At 43.0% G+C, this 19659-nt stretch overlaps 2 protein-coding genes across 4 annotated transcripts; both read right to left on the reverse strand.

Moving 5' to 3' along the window:
* Nucleotides 1-1034: 1034 nt before the first annotated feature.
* qser1 (glutamine and serine rich 1) lies at nt 1035-12725 on the reverse strand. Of its 3 annotated transcripts, XM_086107094.1 has the most exons (14): nt 12478-12725; nt 11000-11109; nt 10543-10668; nt 7524-10408; nt 7166-7376; nt 6249-6553; nt 5988-6104; nt 5579-5712; nt 5317-5492; nt 5082-5219; nt 4891-4988; nt 4518-4664; nt 3199-3294; nt 1035-3123 (listed from the first exon to the last, which is right to left on the reverse strand). In XM_086107094.1, exons 1-14 carry the CDS (start codon nt 12585-12587, stop codon nt 2983-2985), a joined length of 4794 nt encoding a protein of 1597 aa, XP_085963220.1. In that variant the 5' UTR covers nt 12588-12725; the 3' UTR covers nt 1035-2982. The 3 variants fall into 3 exon arrangements, with proteins under 3 accessions (XP_085963220.1, XP_085963218.1, XP_085963217.1); XM_086107092.1 differs by having other exon boundaries at nt 6249-6505; nt 7166-10408; XM_086107091.1 differs by having other exon boundaries at nt 7166-10408.
* A 1876-nt stretch (nt 12726-14601) lies between these two features.
* prrg4 (proline rich Gla (G-carboxyglutamic acid) 4 (transmembrane)) lies at nt 14602-19398 on the reverse strand. Its single transcript, XM_086107839.1, has 6 exons — nt 18931-19398; nt 18352-18515; nt 18248-18275; nt 17489-17630; nt 16494-16682; nt 14602-16402 (listed from the first exon to the last, which is right to left on the reverse strand). The coding sequence occupies exons 1-6, from the start codon at nt 19034-19036 to the stop codon at nt 16381-16383; spliced, it is 651 nt and encodes a 216-aa protein (XP_085963965.1). The 5' UTR covers nt 19037-19398; the 3' UTR covers nt 14602-16380.
* Between the last annotated feature and the right edge of the window lie 261 nt (nt 19399-19659).

Here is a 19659-nt window from a genome sequence, read left to right on the forward strand (position 1 = left end):
GCCAAAGTCTTAATCTTATATGAATAAAGATGTACAGTATTGTATATTGTTTAACGAGAACAAAGTTGTAAGAGGGTAAGTGTCTGTGTTCAAAAGGATGATAGACTTCAATGGGTTGTCTTCAAATATAGCAGAGATAACTCCCCAAAAAAAACCCGAAAAAATATATAATAATTCGGTCAAAGATGAACGATGAAAAAAAGTCACTTCAAGTGAATTTTGAAAACTTTATACTCCTAACATCAGGCCTTTTATTCTGGTGCAGACACATCTGTGGTACATAAAACAAAGAAAATACATATTCTTGAAAAAAATGATATTTCACAATCATATCTGTGTTTTTGATTGTCCCATAGCTAATGTATATATTGTTATTTTTGTTTGATTGGTGCACATGTCTGATTTTTTATGACACAACAGAATCATTTATTGTGACATATTTTGGCTCATGGACATAAAATGATGACACAAAAAAATGAACACGTACTGTAGAATGGAAAATGAGAATCGTGGCAGATACAGTATGCAGCACAAAGTGATCAGTTCAGATCCTTTGCATCAGGTGAGTTTGGCAACAGAAATGCACGTTCGAACTCCTGAATCCGACCTTTAAAACGCAATGAACATGTCAGTGGAACATAACTAAGCTGATGACGTCTTTTCCCAGACGGTCCTTTTCACATCGTCTCTATAGGGACCCCCGACCCCTCGCTTCTCCCACTTTGGGAACAAAGCAGCTCATTACAATTTGTGTAGACAGCAGAAGTCCAGCATCTGTCTCAACCAGTTGGACCAGTAGCGGAATGGCGGACTGGTTGGCTGCTGTCCGCCTCCCGCCGGAGGACAGAGGCTCTCCTCACATCAAGCACAGATGCGCGTTTGTTTCTCAAAGAGCTGACAGTCATTTTGCGTTATGGCAGCCCTCTGATGGTCATGTTTTATTCAACAGTGAATAGTTTGATCATGAGAACACTAAGGGAGAGCATCATGTTGGACGGCGTTGGTTCATCAGTGTTTCTCAATAACAACCACACTTCAAAGAAGAATAAAACATTTAATGTACATGTAATTGGGTCTGTTTTTACTCTGCATACAAAACTGATTGTTTACAGAGCAAGCAGCAACCTACTCTCTTCAACGCATTCAAGTGTATCATCCCTTTGAATCCCAGTCCAGGTTGCTGCGGAATGTCTCTCCGTTCTGGGTCACAAACACGAAAACAATGAATTGGAATTCAGTGCATTCAAATCAGGATTTTAACCCTGGAGAACCCTTCTCTTCTTTGGAAAATTATGAATTATACATTAAATGACTGGTATATGTTCACTGAACACCAAAATATGTTTTTTCAAATATTCAATGCTTTAATCCTAATTTAGGATTAGGGCAAAATTTGACCCTTTGGGATTTAAGGGTAGCACTCGAGTAGCAGAATTTATAGGGGCCAAATTTGACCCCGTGGGTCCTCCAGGGGTTAAAGGAGGACACATTTAAATTGCTGGTGGTGTAGTTCTACACTCGCCTGACTTGTGAGCGGGCGGCGTGGGATCGGTTCCCCACTCAGTGAATGTGTGGATGCAGGTATGGGTGGTTGTTCGTCTCTATATGTGCCTGGCCAAGGTGTAGTCTGCTTTCCGCCCAAAGTCAGCTGGGATAGGCTGCAGCAAATCCCATGTTACCCCGTTCAGGATAAGCGGTGTTAAAAATGGATGCATGCATGGATGGATGGAGTAGACATTTAGTCCACAAACTGTAATTTTCTGAAGCCAGCCGCACACCATGCGCCGCAAACAACCTGGACTGAATTTGACAATCACGAACAAGTTAGTCAGCAACTCACACCCACACATCTGGCAATCGGCACTTATTTTCACTGCAAGGGAAAAACTCTGATCACTCTTGTGCTTATTGCGGAACGTTTGATCGAACCACAATGTGGCACGAGTGTCAAAAACAAAAAAAAACAGTTGGGCATGTAAATTCTGGTTATTTTGAGATGTTCTCGGTGCACTTTCACGTCATGTTCCTTCACCCCTCTGCATCTTTAAATTATATCCCTAAATGCTTGTTTACCAAGAATGGTGGTTTAGACTACCGTATGGCAACAATTTCCACACAGAAAATAAAAGTCATACATGTGGCACTTTATTAACAATCAGGATCTTGGGAAGACCAAGAATATTTGAGAGCATGAAAGTGACCTTAAAAATTGCCCGTTGTCGGTAAACGATGAAAAAAGTAGAGAATAATAATATTTACTTCTGTGAAAAATAGAAATCTATTCATCATTAAAATCTGAGCTATGCAAAGGAGTATAAAGACAGCTGTACTTTACCCTCAGAAAAACAATATTCATAAAAATGACTCTTATAAGCAAAATGTTGAACTGAATAGTAGATACAGTATTTTGTTAGCAATACTTCCACCTGCTTTATTATTTTTTTTATACAAAATGTACACTATATATCATGAATAACCATGTGAGTTGGCACACTTAAAAAGGGGATGTTTTACAAACAGTATATAACTAAGGTTAAATATATATATATTTTGTATTACAATCAATAAGCTTGTCTGTATTTGAACCTACTTATCGAAACACATGACAAAAGCTTGTTAGATCTGTCAGCCATGTAATTTCTATCTAGTGTCAATAATAATCTGGCTAAAAAAATAGAAACTATAAATCTATAATCGTGACCAATAAAAAAAAAAAAGTGTCTGTGGTAGGTAACAAACACAGACTGGGAGGAGCTAATTGAGGAGAAAGTTCCCAAAACAAAAGCCCTTGTCGTCTCTTGGTGCTTTCTGTCAACAAAAAGGAGGCGAAGACTAGTTTGTATTAGTCTTCATATTAAGGCCTCAGTTCCATAGGCGTGTGTAACATACATCTTTGCCTCATTGGCACGATATTGCTAGGATCCTTTTGTAGTTTAAGGGCAAGTAATCAAGTTTATGAGTGTTTTTGGAATCTGAGGCTGTTCATCGGCAGACCTGCTGCACTTGATTTATCAGCTCCACAAAACGATCAAAGAGCCCCTCCAGCCAAGCTCCATTCCACAGGCACTTCTGCACGGTTTCCTCCTGCCCCAGCTCACCCGCCTGCACCCGCTGGGTGGCGATCTAGAGAACAGATACCGTGATGATAATGAAGGGCCGCAATAAAGCAATGATCGACTGCAGTAACAAGCATCTCACCTCATCCTTACACATGAGGTATGTGTGGTACTTGTAGTGCTGGAGAGAGTGGTACAACGAGAACCACTGGGTTTTCTGTTGCTCCACTGTGTACTCCTACACAAGCAAAAAGACATTATGTGGTAAATGATGTGCGGATTGCACCATCTGCTGGACAGATTTTAAAAGCGCAGCCATATACAAGAGCGCCAAAAGAAGCTGAGGACAGAGACATGGGGGGGTAGTCCTATTCTCGTGTATCTCCTATATTCCCGGTTTGATATTAACCTTTTAGTGGTCCCTTTCCTCCGTTGTTTGCTGAAAAATTTTGTTTTTGTGTTGCTCTGTTGCTGATTGAACAACCATGCCATTTATGGGGTATCCTGAGAAGTGATGATTTTGGAGCTCTGAGGATTCGGCCCGACGCCGGTGATATATTTAAATTAGAGCTCGGACTGGTACCCAAAATCCATCTGACTTAAATGTGTTTGTTGACTTGCTTTGCCAGTGGAAAGATAGTGGTGGTGATGCACCAAAGAAAGTAGGAAGAAAATGGAAGAAGTAGTCATAGTCGTGGCAACTAACGTGTGACGTACTGCTAGTTTAGCATGCAGCTTCCTTACTCCACAACAAAGATTGCACCAAAGGGTGCGATAACCGACCAAGATTCTACCTGTGGCCAAAATGCCGAATGAAATTGTAGTTCAGGTAAGGAATTTTAAGCTAAAAAGAAAAACGGTGTGCATTTGGAAATTCAGTCTGATTTTTTGACTTGTATGACCTACACTCTGGAACGACTTTTAGTCTCAAAAATACAGTATTACTTTAGCGCCATCATGCTGCCAGGGAAGTGGAACTATGTTTAACTGAATTGAGCTTAATTTAGACATATTTAGTGATTTGACACCATTTTGTAGCATCCTGGTGACAAGGGACTCTGATAAAGTCCGTTTCATTTCGACACAAGTAATGCTTTACCACCATTTTGTGGAATATATAGGCTGATTTTCATCGTTTGCAGCAGGGCTTGATACGTATCCACCGCAAATAATGGGGGAACAGGTAGTTTTTCCCAACCTTGATAACTCCATTACACTACCAATGCAGCAACTTCTTTGCAAGTCATCTGTTCAAATTCAATGTTTGCCAAAAAGATGACATCCGACTGTCTTTGGACCCTAGTAAAAGCACAATTTGACCAGATATAATGAACCACGTTTGACTGATTTCAGTTTTTGTTGTTGTAAATGATATTTTGGCCAAAAGAAACAACAATACTGTCCACTCCCTTCACGCTTACTCTTTATTCTCTATTAACTAAATAAATATAAGTCTCCTACTTGTGGCACTTCTTTCGACATCTTGTCAGGCTTCATGGTCTTCTTGTTGTAAGCCATCCCACCAAGTTGCACTTTGAAGGCGGGAATTTCCCCATCGTTTTTCAGCTCTGTGACCACCGAAATTTCTGGAAATCTATCCAGTGCTGTCTAAAGACAGAAGATGTGATCACATTAAGATATTCTGCTATATTGCAGTTCGTCATTCGTGCCACCACTATATCACAGATTTTTTCGATATAGTTTTGTATGTATTTTTACAATTTTCAGGCAAGTTAAATTTGGAGCTGCTCTCAGTGTATTGCTGCAAACAGCCTGGCAGCGACGAGGTGCTGCTTCTCTGTATCACCAGACGGCAACAATCGAACCAACCCACCTTGAAGACTTGCTCAATGTGCAGTTTGTGAAGCAAACGTTTCCTGTTATCACAGATTAAGCCCTCTATCCTTCTCAGATGTGGCAACAGCAGCTCATCTGTGGCCGTGACAGAACAGGCGATATTAGACCCCCGGAGGGAAACCATCTCTGTTCCTATTATGAGCTGAAAAGAGTCTTTTGGTAATTTACCACTGGTTCGCTCAAGTTCTGTCATCACATCTTCGTTGAGGGCAACGCTGATGAGTAGCTCCACAAAGCTCCTGAAAGTCTCCTTCATAGTTCGTGTGTTGAGAAGTCGTGAAGCAAAAGCCACAGGGGGGTTTAACTCTACGAGAGCAAGACAAGGAAGCAAGAAACAAATTTGGACCTCAGTCCTATCCTGATTCAACCTCCCAATCTGAGAACAATTAAAATAATTCTTTACCATCTTCTTCTGCGGATGATCCCGAGGCAACGGGTGACAACACCTCCTTCCATTTTCTCCTCTTCTTGGGTGGGGGCTCGGCCCTTGGCTTGAGTAATTTGGGACGAGGCTTTTGGCTTGGAGATGACGGGACGGTGCCGGCCGTCAAGCCCAGCAAAGTCTTCACTTGAATGCCCCTGCGAAGCAGAAAAAAGGATGACATCACGCATCCGACATGCCAGAAACTAACCTCAACCCTCCAAAGTTGGCAGTATCAACACACCTTAGTGAGTTCATGGGCTTGCAGCGTGGCTTCCGACTGCACACTCGAACATATTCCCTTTTGTTAACAGTGTCCAGAAACTTCACATAGACCCTTTGGTACATCGTTTTAGCATCACCAAAGTATCCAAGATACTACACAAAGAAAACAAAACATGTTGAATTAGACTCAACTAGAAGTGTAGTCGAAGATGAGCACAATAATACCCAATTGACATTCAGTACAATACACATGTGGAAAAAAGTGAGGAAATTATCTAAAAAAAATTTGCCTGGTTAAAAAAAAAAAAGAAATCAGATTTTGCATTTTAGTCATCAATATAGAGTTGGTCAAGAAATACGAATCTAAGACAATGACAGATGGTGTTTATTTTATGTGACGCTTATTTGAGGAATGCATGCTAACTCACACTGTTAGTAGCAGAGAAGACGCGCTTGCCTTCTCTTAACTCAGGCACAAATTTCTGCAGCAAAGCCTTCTGGACTTTCCAGATGGCGGGAGGCTCACTTCCTGCACGCATTGTCCCCTGGTGACATCACACCATACATCCAGCATTTATTCAAAGACTGAGAGAAGTCAAAGACGGTATTTCTTGAAATTGGGGCATTCACTTATGTAGCATTCAAATGTACTTTCTGGAACACTGATTCATTTGCAATTATTTGTATACCTTCAAGGTCTCAATATCCTCATTCCTCACAACAAACTCGTCTCTTTCCCGATACATTCCTTCCCCTCCACTGTCCGACAGCTCCTCATCCGTCAGTCCCTCGATTGCCACGCTTACTAACTGAACAGCGAGCTGGCCGGGCGGTGTTGCGGTAGGCTCCTGCTTGATCGTAGATGTCGTTACTGTGGTGTCTGTGGTTGACGTTCGAGAAGCCGTGGTTAGGAGTGGCAAGCGGCTGTCTGTGATGCTGAGTGGCCCTGTGGGAACAGGGACAGGTTTTGGCGCCATACTGGGGTCGTGGTTATCTGCAGGAAGATTAAATAAGACATTCCTTTGGTCATTGAAATAAAGGTTTTCAAAAGTCCGTCTTTAGTTTAGGTGAGGACCTGAGGGCGGAAGGAACATTTGATCCAGCCCCCGATCAATCCACGCATCCATCCGTCCATTTTCCAATCCGCTTTACCTCACGAGGGTTGCGGGTATGCTGGAGCCTATCCCAGTTGTTTTCAAACTGGTTGGCATCCAATCGCAGCACATACGAAGACAAACAACCATTCGCACTCACAATCACACCTAGGGACAATTTCGATTGTTCAATTAACCCACCGTGCATGTTTTTGGAATGTGGGATGAAACCGGAGTACCCGGAGAAAAACCACACAGGCACGAGAAGAACATACAAACTCCACACAGCATCCAGCCCACTATGCGATTCTAAAAACTATTTTACACCTCAGAGGAGCGGCTATAAACCCCCCCGAAACATTTAACCCACAAATGCTCACAACAAATACTATAATAATATGTTTGATTGATGTATAATATTTTTCCATAGATTTAGTATGGCCATGGTGAACAGAGGACTTTCGAGTAGCTAAAATGGCCTCCATTCAAATACATGCATAGCGTTCCTATACCTGGCTTGGCTTTCCGTTCTGAAGGCTCATCAAGAGCAGAGAGCACCGAGCTGATACTGTTCCTCAGTGCCTGGTTTCTTCCCGTGTGCTCTTCTTCATCGGAGCTAAAGGTTGGCAATGTCTCCAAGTTCTTTTGCAGCTCTTCATCCAGACGTCTCTGCTGGGAGCTCACGACTTGACTTGGCTGGGAACTCAGAGAAGCTGGCGCACTCTGAATTTTGGGAGGAAAAACAAACGGTGGCGGTTTGGTCGCAGGCTTTTTGGAGCGGCTAACGGTTCTTGAAGGACTTGGGGAGTACTGCTGTTTGGGGCCAGATTTGATGAAGTCCAAAAAAGAGCCAATGAAACCAGTTTTCACCTCTGGTTGCTTGGCTTCCACTTCCCGAATCTTCTGCCTGATCCTTTCCTGCTGTGGACAACCGTCATAGACACTTTGAGAAGGAGATGGGCTGGGGTCACCGCCCTTGGAGTTAGGCCCCTTTGCCTGCCCAATGCGCTTGGCTGGTTTAAGTGGTCCATTATCCTCTCCAGAACCCTCTGGCCTTGTTAAAGCCTTCGAGTCGACATCCTTTTTGGGTAAATCTTGTCTGTTTTGGCACTCTGTGGTGTTGTTCTCAGTTTTAATACACGTTGCATCCATGTTGACACTGCTGTGGAAATCTGAGGGGTCATAAAACTGTCCTGCTGAGGGATAGTCGTTTTCAGAGCTCTCGCCATCCCCATTTGCGCTGAGATCAGAACTGTTGCAGTGGTGAACGGGCTGTCCTTGGCGGTCTGTGGAGATCTGTGCACGATTTAGTGTCATGGCCACGGTGTGAGAGTTAGTGTCTGTGAGGATCTTCTGCTGAGCTATCGAAAAACTCGGTGACATTTGCGTTATACCAACCGTCTGAAAGGGATTCTTGGAATCAACGGGACTTGCCATCGCTACCATTTGAACCTCTGTGGAGGACGTACCTTTGACAAAGTCTTGCGGGGTGACGCCACAAGCAGCCACAGTAGCAGCCAGGATATCGTCGACGTTTGATAAAATATTTCTCTCGTCGGCGAGTAACATGGAATCCGAGAAGCAAAGGGAGTTAAGAGCAAAGTGGTTCTTAGCATCATTTGACTGGTGAAGACCTGACTGGCTGTAGTGGTCTTTAGAAGATTCGGAGCAACCTGAGCTCTGCTCGGACACGACTGCGGCCTGCTGACTTTGGCTTTCGGTGACGTTGGGACACAGGAGTTCTCGATCCATCTGAAGGTACTGGATATTAAGAGGGCCCAAGCCCTGGGCTGATTGAAGACCCTGCACTGATATGACCTTTGAGGGCATCTGGGCATTGTGCACAAGGGGCTGCTGAAGAAAAATCATCTGATTCGGCTCCAAGAGAACCTGAGCACTCGGGACACTGATAAAGTGGGTGTGGTCCTGCTGGTTTTGTTGTTGCGCCTCGGATGATTTGATGAGGACTGGATGCTGTTTAAGTGGTTCCGGGCTAAGAAGTACATGTGAAGATATAATACTGGAGTTGGTTGTTTTTGGATTGGCATTTTCCTGTCCATTGATAGAACTGAGGTGACTGTGCTGTTGACTTAGGGAGCTCATTCTTTGTTCCCTTAGTTGTGCTGTGTTCAGCTGTGTAAGATGGTCATGAGAATGCGAAGCGTCTCTGATGACGCCTTGCGTTTTGTGGAGGTCGTCCGTTTTTGAAACAACGTAGATGATATTGTCGGGAGCTGCCGTGGTGCCGTTTGCAACTGAGCCCTCCATGGGTGCTTGTTGGAGAGCCTGTAGCTCCTGGATAGGAAGTTCTTCAAATGTCGGTTTGCCATATGTTGGCTTGATGTCCTTTAATGATGAGCTGATATCATTACCCAAAGTTTCGGTAGTTGGCGGGTAGGCAGCAGACACAGTCTCATAAATTTGCTTCGTCTGCACGGTTGCCCGCTGGGAAATGGTGACGGGAAGTGTTTTATTCCCCACAGAGCCTTGCATCAGAGTGTAGTCCTGTGCAGAGGTGGACAGATTCTGTCCACAGGTGGGTTGGTAAGAGGGATTCATGGGTTGTACTGTGGCATAGCGCTGGGACTGAGTCACTGAAGCCTGCTCCTGTGATTCTGATGTATAAGTCACATTTAGGTCAGTCTGAGAGTGAGATGAGGGATAGCTCACCGAGAGAGTCCCCTGACACAAACCCTGAGCCTGGACACCATACCGTCCTTGGTTCAGCCCTGGACTTGAAGAGTAAACAAGAGCCTGACTCGCAGATGCCCCAGATTCGGAGAGGCTCGATAGGGAGGGTAGTGTTTTGTAAAGGGAGGACAAATTGCCTGATGAAGAATTAGAGGGCTGCGACTGGGTATGCGTTGTGATATAGGTTTGGGACAGAGTGCTGGACATAAGGCTGGATAGTTGGTTGCCAATTACAGAGTTCTGCTTTTGCCCAGGGTTGGAAAAACTCTCAGGGGACTGTGACGCTAGGTTCTGAGGAAGTCTGCGGTTCTCCTCATTAGCCGCAGAAGCTAATTTGGAGGAATACTCTTTCGTTGTCGGCACTGTGGTGCACGAATAGCTTTGAGTGACTGAGTCCGCTTTGTGTTGCAGGGCACCATTGACCCTGTGAGATGAATCTTTTTCTGTGGAAGGGCTGCAAGATTCCGGGGTCTCGCGGGGTTGGTCGTGGCGGTAGGATATGCCTCCCTCACTACCAGAGCCATAGTAGCCCTGTAAGGAGTCCTCAGTATTGGGTATTTGCTCTGAGGCTATGTGGCTCGTAGAAGGCCTTTGGTGGTGTTTGATCACGCTACATTCTCGCTGAAGTGCTCTCTCGACGGATCCTGAGAAAACGGTGGTCCCACAGGATTGTGAGGCACTATTAGGAGCAGGAAGGGCTGATGGCAGAAGGCTGAACTGTGGTTGTAGGAGGTGGGGGGCTGACTCCTGAGCTGAGCGGTATGTGGAGGACTGGACTGGCAGAGTTGAGGCCAAAACAGGTCCAGAAAGGCTGAAAGCCAGGGCAGCTGGAAGCACGGTTTGGCTCGGTTTGACTTGCAGGAGGGAGTCGTGATGAGACAATAGACTATTGGTGGAAGTGCTGAGGGCTGGATCCTGGAGAGCCATGGAAGAGTTGGTGGAATAACTCTTGGAAGTATATGGACTGCTGTGTTGATAGCTTGACAAAGCAGCTGGAGAAGGAAATGTGGCGGTAGAAGGCAAAGCACCAGTCAGGTATAGCTCTGTGCTGGAGGAGTTGGTACCTGCATCGCACACATTCATAGTATCAGCAGTCGGAAGGCAATCGTTTACATTTGTGGTCAAATATAACATTTGTTGCTCTCGTAGTTTATTACGGATGACAACATCGTTCTGAGAAGGGAAAATGTGTTTCCACCTGCAGTCCATGATGGTGGTCGAAAAGGAGGAACTAGCGAGACACTACCAGGACTTCTTGTCTCCATGGCTGAAAGGAAGCTCATGATTGAATTCTCCGAAGTATTAATGTTTGTGTCAAGTGCTCCTGCAAGTCAACAAGAGAAAGATGAGGGGAAATTAGGACAATGCTAATGACTTATTTTGAAAATAACAATGCACTCTCAAAACTCAATCAAGTGTAACCTCCAAAATCCTTCAGAATTTAGAAAAAAAAAACTGAAAACAGGCAAACGTTTGCACAAAATTTCAGAGGCCAAGCTGTGATCTTGCATGATGTCATTGACAGAATCTTGTGAGAGTCTTGTCCCAGACACACACAGTGGATTGTGTGCTACCTCTTAGGTTTCATTGAATTTCTAACCTCTATTCCAGCACATGAGAAGAGTCAATATCAAAACAGAATGCTTCACAATCACCTGTAGGGGCAGCAAGATGTGCTGTAGTGTAGGTGGGGAGCTGCTGCACTGAAGTGTAGCTCTGCCGCTGAAGGAGCCCTGCATCAAGTTGTGCTGCACTATAACTGGAACTGAATGCACAAAAAACACAATGAAATGACAGCTGTTTCCACCCTGTGCAGGAATTGCTGAAAAATCAAGAGTTAAAAGACATCTTTATTTACACAGCACTGAAGTTGAAAGAAAGAAATATGCATTATGAAAAATATTGAAAATGATCAGTGCTGTACTGTTTGCTACAAGATCAAATTTCATTCAACATATCGTGTAAATACAGTATTATGCCTCGATTGTTCAAACATTTTCATCAGAGAATCGCCACGGTCTGGTGTGGTTTTTAGTCCAAGATTCCTCTTGGCACTCGAGTTTGATGACTTATTCATCAACTCATTCGTCTCCATGGGAGTTGTCTCTTTCTGGTACAGCACTGCAAAGTATGACGCAAGCATCTCACCATCTTATATTAAAAAAAAAAGTTACCGCCATGAGGGTTTTAAGCAGATACCTTTCATATAAATAGATCACTTAAAACGTATCCATCTCAGTTGACCTTTCCTCACAGATAATCTAATCAGATGCAACAGCCAACAGTTTGTGTATCCCCTGCTGATGGGAGTAACTTTGTCTTCCTGAGGATTTCATCACCTTATCAACTGCAGCATCAAAGTTGAATGGCAACGAGTACATTAAGCCAAGTTCTGCGGCAGCCCTATTGGTCTACTTTAATTCATGATTATGACTTTCCCCACTTTGTTTCTTTTGAGATGCATAGAAACAAATCACCAATGTGTCACTGGAGAACTGAGTTATTTACAACACCCACCAACACTTAAGTCACCAAGTATGGTTCCTATTACCGGTGACGAAGTTGCAAATGAGTTCGCTAACTTTAGCGTGTTAGGCAGCTCGCTTCTCCACTGTGCTTCAGTAATTACGTTTTAAGTAACATACGACTAACTGTTTTATATGCATAAGTAAATGATGTATGTCAATTTAAGGCACATCGCACTATCGCTCCCTTAGGGACTGAAGCTAAATTAAAGCTCTTATTGTTGTGACTGTTCAGAGACGTTGCTGAATTGTGAGTGGAGAAAAAAAACATAGTTGGTCAATACCACAGAAATTTAGGATACCGCACAACATATGTATACCAAATAAAAATATTTTACCAAAAACTGCCCGCAAGCACAAAGAGTAGACGCGGTGCTAGTATAAACTAGCACTGTAGAACGCATTCATAACCAATAAGAAACCCGCTCACAACTTAGCCAAAAGTTGGTACACGATGTTTGAATTCTTTTAATTAATGTTGTTCTGTTTTTCGCCAAGACGCCATTCAATACATTGTACTCCCTCAAGAGCACAGCTAGGCCCTCCATCACCGACATTTCCTTGGTAAGGTGACCCACCCTCCCCGCCTCCCTCCATCCATCACCTACCTCGGCTTGATGGTAGCCGAGCCGCGGCCATAGGCCCAAGAAGCTGCGGGCTGTGCTGCCGGAGCCAGCGCGTCCGCAAAGCTGGAGCTCGGGTAGTTCCTGTCCATCATCCGGTGAACGGCTCACTTCCCCGGCGGAGCTTCGTGGAGCGGCGGACACACATCGTAGCAGATGCGGTGCGGCCGACTACGGCAGTCCGATCAGAGCGGTGCACGGCCCGCTAACTTCGCCCCCGTGAGGTCGCGCTATTCCCCGGATGAAAAAGAGTGCCTTTCCCCCCCACACCCCCTTTGTGACTTGTTAGCGTGTGTTCATCGCGGTGTAAATACAACATGCTTGTACACAAGTTAGTCGTATTGAACTTCCCAAAATGCATCGCGCAGATGCAGTTTAATAATAATAATAATAATGCATTTTATTTAAAAGCGCCTTTCATGCCACCCAAGGACACTGTACAGACAATAAGAAAAAACAGGACATAAAATCATAAAATCATAAAAACATAGGAAATGGAAGAGCTATGTGTTGTAGGCAATCCTGAACAGGTGTGTTTTTAGACGGGACTTGAAAGTGGAAAGAGGTGTGCAGTTTTGGAGGTCCGGAGGTAGGTTGTTCCAGAGCTTTGGAGCAGCGTGACTGAAGGCTCTGGCTCCCATGGTGCTCAGTCGGGCAGGGGGCACTGACAGGCGGAGGGAGGACGAGGATCTGAGGGAGCGAGAGGGGATATGCACCTGGAGAAGGTCGGATAGGTAAGGAGGGGCCAGGTTGTGGATGGCCATATATGTATATAGAAGCAGTTTGTAATTGATGCGATGTTGAACAGGGAGCCAGTGAAGCTGTTGGAGAACGGGGGTGATGTGCTGCTGGGAAGATGTTTTTGTGATGATGCGAGCAGAGGCGTTTTGAACCAGCTGGATTTTATGAAGGGACTTTTGAGGTAGGCCGAAGAGGAGAGCGTTGCAGTAATCAAGGCGGGATGTGACAAGACTGTGGACAAGAATAGCAGTGGTGCGGGGGGTGAGGGAAGGGCGAAGTCTGGTAATATTGCGGAGGTGGAAATAAGCAGTGCGGGTGATGGTGTTTATATGTGAGTGGAAGGTGAGCATGCTATCCAGGATGACACCCAGACTCTTAACCTGGGGGGAGGGGGACACTAGGGAGCTGTCAATGTTGAAGGAAAAACTGTTTACTTTGGATAAAGTGGATTTGGTGCCAAGAAGGAGGACTTCAGTTTTATTAGTATTTAATTTAAGAAAGTTTGTTGTGAACCATGTTTTGAGTTCGGAGAGGCAAGAGGTGAGGGAGGGGGGTGGGAGTATGGAGTTTGGCTTGCAGGAGAGGTAGAGCTGGGTGTCATCAGCAAAGCAGTGAAAGTGGATATTAAATTTGCGGAGGATATGGCCAAGAGGCAGGAGGTAGATGATGAAGAGAAGGGGACCTAGGACAGATCCCTGTGGTACACCTGTGGTGACTGGGGAGGGCTTTGAGGTGAAGGATTTGAGCTGGACAAACTGAGTGCGGCCAGTGAGTTTAGGCTATTATTACAGTACAAATCAAGTTACTTTAAAAAAAATCATACAGTCAATCTAAAAATAAAAATGTTTTCAAAACTTTTGACTCACTTAAGTAGCCGCCTTAATTAAATACTATAATATGGAATATTTATTTCAGTATATAGTAGTTATATTTTGTGACATTTTACTTAGTTGTCTACGGTGATTTTCTCGTGTAAAATGTGCCTTGGCCCATTACACGTTAGGGAAAAACTGCCTAATAATTAATATACTTGCATCATCAAGCCTCTTCTTTAGCCAGCGGGCTGGAATGGAGCCAATCGTTTGCCAAGTTATTAAGTGCACAAAGATAAAATTAAAAGCCATGTGACATAAAAGGCGATTATGAGCTGTTTTTAAAGTTAATCTGTTGATGTAATGGCATGGAAACGACCGCAAAATGAATCAGCATTTTAAAAAAAACATGATTCATTCAGATGTAATTATTATTCAAAACGTTTAGATTCAAATTCAGTGTGTCGTCCAGAGCTGTTGATTTTTATATAGATTCCTTTTACAGTTTTTGTAAAGTGCTGTTATGTGTTAAGAAATGTAAAAAAAAACAGCAACATTGAATTCACATATTTATTTATCCAAAGTGGCGGCCCGGTAGTCCAGTGGTTGGCACGTCGGCTTCACAGTGCGGAGGTACCGGGTTCGATTCCAGCTCCGGCCTCCCTGTGTGGAGTTTGCATGTTCTCCCCGGGCCTGCGTGGGTTTTCTCCGGGTGCTCCGGTTTCCTCCCACATTCCAAAAACATGCATAGCAGGCTGATTGGACGCTCTAAATTGTCCCTAGGTGTGAGTGTGGCGTGGATGATTGTTCGTCTCTGTGTGCCCTGCGATTGGCTGGCAACTGATTCAGGGTGTCCCCCGCCTACTGCCCGGAGGCGGCTGGGATAGGCTCCAGCACCCCCCGCGACCCTAGTGAGGATCAAGCGGTTCGGAAAATGGATGGATGGATGGATTTATCCAAAGTCTCGAGATAAGATTTGAGTACACATGATAAACTTCAACAAACTTGGTGCCCTCTGATGAATATATTTTGCATCACCATTTTAATCTGGACTTTGTCTGGTTAGGCAAAGCCTTAAAATCTGTTTTGATGATGTTTGATTTTCATTTAAGGTCATGTAAATAAATACCTTCTGCAGGCTCTTTTCTCACCATGAAGAAAGCATTCAAGTGATTGCACGTTGCAGAAAATCGTTCTCAGTCTCACACTCACCTTGACAAATATTTAAAGCAATAATTATAGTAGCAAAACCATCCCCACAATTGCAACAAAATAATGTTAAAAAATAAACTCCCGCAAGTGACAGGAAGTGCTCGATCCTACTTTGACGACTAATATAGCAGGTAAAAAATTATAATACTATGGTGCCTTGACTTACGAGTTTTATTTGTTTCGTGACCACACGAACAATTTAAAACATTCCAATCTCAAATTATCTTTCCCCATTGAAATGAATGGAAATGCCATCAATACGTTCCAGGCCGTTTGCTCCTTCTTGGCCACCGGGGGTCCGTGTAATGCAATCACACAGACACGAACAAACAAAAAAAAGGTTACACAATTAAGTGACTCATTAAGTTTTAGTAATATTAGCCGAAGAAAAATATATGCCTGAGAATGCTGCTATATTGTCTGGGTGCATGTGTTGCTGCAGCATTTACGATCAAATATCTGCTGCTTAACGTTTTAAACATCACCACTATTCGTTAGTCCATCTATAGCATTCTGTATTGTATGTTAGCATTAAGCTATCTGACATTCAAAATTATGTGGCTGTTCTAAACACACATTCTTTTGTTTTCTGTTTACTTTGATAGCAAATTTCAAGTGGGACCTGTAATAAACCACTTGAAACTTCTATTTGGAATATTGATTGTTGTTAATATTTTATGTGCCAAATTGTTGCTTGATGTGAAGTGAGTTAAAAATCACTGCCACATCTAGTGCTTGTTTCTCAAATTTTTGCTTGAAAGTCAGAGGAAAAAAAAGTTGGTTAAGCAGCGCCCCATGGCTTAAAAAAAAGCATAAATTGGTTGATTCCTAAGTCAAGGTACCACTGTAATTTGTCATTTGAACTACTCTTCAAATCTAACACAATTCAGTGAAGGTTTGGATTCTAGTGCACAAAAAGCACAATATAGGCTCCTGTGACAATACTTTTCAGGTCTAGACTCTAGAAGCGTAAGATTAAAAGTGAATAAAAAACATATGAGCATTGATAGGATAGCTCAATCCCGATGATAAGCAGGCGGCACAGGCATCGTGTCATCATTTGTGTACATTGTACAGTGTCAACAAGCACAGTGTGAGAGTAGATGTGAAGCTTCTGAAGACTCTACCGACGAATACTTCCAGCTCTAGCAAAAGAAGAGAATACGGAAAGTGTAAATAATGTGATAATATTGTAGGATGCAGTTCACTAATGAATGTGCTAAGTGGTTTAGTTACCCTGGATAGGGAGGTGGTGGGGCATCGTGTTGTCCACTTTTTGCAATGGCTTGCTCATATGAGGGCAGTCCCGGGGGCTCAACTTCGTCCATGGGGTGCGGGGGTGGGAGGACTGGCTGTAAAGACACTTCCTCGAGCCGACGTATGATGATGGAGGCATTGCTCCTCCTAGGACGAACCCGAACTGAGCTGTGGAGGAGCAGAGCAGACAATTGCATAATGTCCATTGGGTGTGGTTCATTCAAGTTTTGTACTTGTTATTAATAGTCTGAAAAGATGATATTGCGGTATTTATAAAGGCGGATTGCCTGATTTTCACACTGCACATTGAACTTTTCCGTCATTGTTGGAGCCTATTGAGTGTACGTAATTTTTGGATAATTGTACATCAATATGAAGTTAAACATAATGATAAATTAAATGAATCCTACATTGTGGATTGTGGATATACTTCTTTTCTCAGTTCGCGTACACAGAGAGAGAGAGAGAGAGTTTGTAAATTAAAGCTTTGACGACTTCCTGTAACCTGATAAGCTGTCTACTGAGTGACCACTGTCCCTGAAAGGGTTAATACTGTGCTTGTTTATTGGAAAAAAGAAGTATGTTTGAATAATGGTTCAGTCATAGCGTATGGAAGTTAAAACATTTTGCAACATTATTTCGGTTGTTTAAATGTAATTCAACTCTCAAAAATATGTATTTTTTAAGACGCCATTTCATCTATTGAATTGAATTTGTACTCAGAATGCCTCCGTAACTCTTTATAACTCCCACATGGAACAGTAGATGAAGGACTTTCCTAAAAAGAAGAAATTGGTGCCAAGATTCAAGTACAATGCTCTGAAAGACATCTTGAACATGTTTGAAAATCTGATAATTTAAGTATAGTTTACATGCTTTCAATTCATTGACAGATTTTGCTTGTTTAGAGGGTATGAGGACAAAAATGGATTCAAGTCAAAATTAGAGATCATGTTAACCGCTCTCTCCCTCACCTGGCTCGGCTGAAGTCATCCTTACATTTGCCCGGACAAAAATACCAGCCAAGTAGGCCCACGAGAACAAAGATCACTCCGACAACAACCAGTGCCACCAGGAGGGAAGTAATGTCAACTCTTGATGGTCTCTTGTCCTTCTCTGTGGATCACCATTAGACACAAAAGGAGCATCAAAATGTGGCGCTTTAAAAACGACAAACCAAATGGGGAGTTTTACACCATCACCCTCTTCTGATGATGTTGACTTTTTGTCTGGACCCCCCCAAAACAAAAATATCGATATGAAATGAAATGATCACACATGCAAAACAAAAGCCCGAAAGAAGAAGACAAATGTAAGCAGACTGATGAGCATGTACCGTTTAAAGGTTAGATGCTCAGGTGGATAGACAGGTTTTAAGAGAGTGGCACTTGCTTTCTATGAAGTCACGCAAGTGTTATTCTAAACAGCACCTCAATTAAAATCTGGTTTACAAATGCTAATTGTCTGTTACATGTTTATTATTGTGGGTGAAGTTTGCACTGTATCCTAATAAGTAACCAAATTATTATAAAACAACAACAACCTGTGCACACTATCAGTCAAAACTGAGATTTAATATCTTTAATCAGAACTTCGGTTGTGTTTGAATATGTAAACAGACTACACAGTAATTGCTTCCTTTTGATCTTCATATCCAGTATGTAATCAATGTTGTGGCCAGTGAGTACAAATGAATGAGCCTGTTTGAATAATAGTGAAATTATCATCCTTACCTGCAGTGTATCTCTTCCAAAATTCATTCTGTAAAACATAGAGATCAATGTAATTAATTAATGTCGCATTTTACCTCATTATTTGACATACTGCGTCACTTAACAGTAGCCTGGGCATCTTCAAAGACCTCCCTTGCTTCTTCGTAATTGCAGTCCTCTTCATAACACTCCCTTTCCAAGTTTCCAGGGACAAATATCTCAAAGTCGAACCGGTTGAACAGCAGATGACGACCCAGGAACGAATTTGCCTCTCCTTCATCCACAAACACTGACACCCCAAACAGATTGGAATCACACTTTAAGTGAAGGCTGAGGTGGCAAAAGTAGTCACGCTGTACTTAAATCGAAGTACGAATATTTCTGTCAAAAACGACTTTGGTAAAAGTAGAAGTACTGAGTCAACTCCAGTACTTAAGTAAAACTAAAAAGGTACAGCCGACTATATATATATATATATATATATATATATATATATATGTATAGATAGATAGATAGATAGATAGATAGATAGATCCCATGCACATATTTTGTGTCCATATTTAAAACGAAGCGTGTGGTCCTATGTGGTCCCCTCGTAGCACTGATGAAAAATTGACCTTCAACATTTACCTTGTCCATCGCAGTTCCACATGAATTAACAGTAAATGTCCCATATGGATTTATATAAGGAGAAAATGACTTACCTGCCTCTGGTGAGCCGTCCTCGATGGAGCATAACTTCCTGACGCAGGCCAGATCTGCGCAGGTGAAGAAGAGGACGAGGAGGAGCAGGTCAAGATGAAGGAACATGGTCACGTGTATACAGACGCATTAATAGGCCGCAAAAGAAAGTTTCAGCCTCATTAATAGTCCACTAAGTCCCCTTCCACCCTTGTTGACAACAGCCGTTTATATCACCAGGAGCCAACGTCGACGCATAATATCGAAAGAAGGGAGCGGTACTGTGTCCCCACGTCTACACTGATAAGAATCGGGAAACGTCATCAACTTTTTTCTTGACAGGTTTTGCAGATTACCCCGCGCCGGTGTAAAAAAAAAAAAGACAGCAATTTGTTGTCGGTGTGTTTCACAGAAGACGCTCGTCCCTTCCAATTTGTTTAAAAGGGATCTTGTTTACTCCCAAATCAAAACTGCACCGCTCTTCCTTGAGCTACCTGCGCAGGCTCGACCAATCGATCACTTTACCTGGATGACACGATTAGTGCTATGCAGAAAGATGGACGCTAGATGGCGGCAGAGATAAGGCTCCAAGCAGTAGATGTCATTTTACAACAGTTTATTGTCGGTAGAATTTTGGGAAGAATATGAATTGAATTCAAAAAGCATTGATTCTTACATGGACCATTCCATCGAATTCTCTCTACATTAATTTACATTTTTTAATCAACTTTTAATCTAATAATAGTTGGATT

This window comes from Hippocampus guttulatus, chromosome 3 (genome assembly GCF_054856545.1).
Source record: "Hippocampus guttulatus isolate MCC_2025c chromosome 3, RoL_Hgut_1.0, whole genome shotgun sequence".
NCBI classification, from domain to species: Eukaryota; Metazoa; Chordata; class Actinopteri; order Syngnathiformes; family Syngnathidae; genus Hippocampus; species Hippocampus guttulatus.

What these genes read in the sequence shown, in the direction of transcription:
- qser1 (XM_086107091.1), bottom strand. Translation starts at nt 12,587, where the DNA reads ATGATGGACAGGAACTACCCGAGCTCCAGCTTTGCGGACGCGCTGGCT. An exon ending in AAGCCCATGAACTCACTAAG is followed by an intron (nt 5,493 to 5,578) that starts GTGTGTTGATAC and finishes TCTGCTTCGCAG; the next exon opens with GGGCATTCAAGTGAAGACTT. An exon ending in ACCTCATGTGTAAGGATGAG is followed by an intron (nt 3,124 to 3,198) that starts GTGAGATGCTTG and finishes TCTGTTCTCTAG; the next exon opens with ATCGCCACCCAGCGGGTGCA.
- prrg4 (XM_086107839.1), bottom strand. Translation starts at nt 19,036, where the DNA reads ATGTTCCTTCATCTTGACCTGCTCCTCCTCGTCCTCTTCTTCACCTGC. An exon ending in GGACGGCTCACCAGAGGCAG is followed by an intron (nt 18,516 to 18,930) that starts GTAAGTCATTTT and finishes TTGGGGTGTCAG; the next exon opens with TGTTTGTGGATGAAGGAGAG. An exon ending in TTGAAGATGCCCAGGCTACT is followed by an intron (nt 18,276 to 18,351) that starts GTTAAGTGACGC and finishes TATGTTTTACAG; the next exon opens with AATGAATTTTGGAAGAGATA.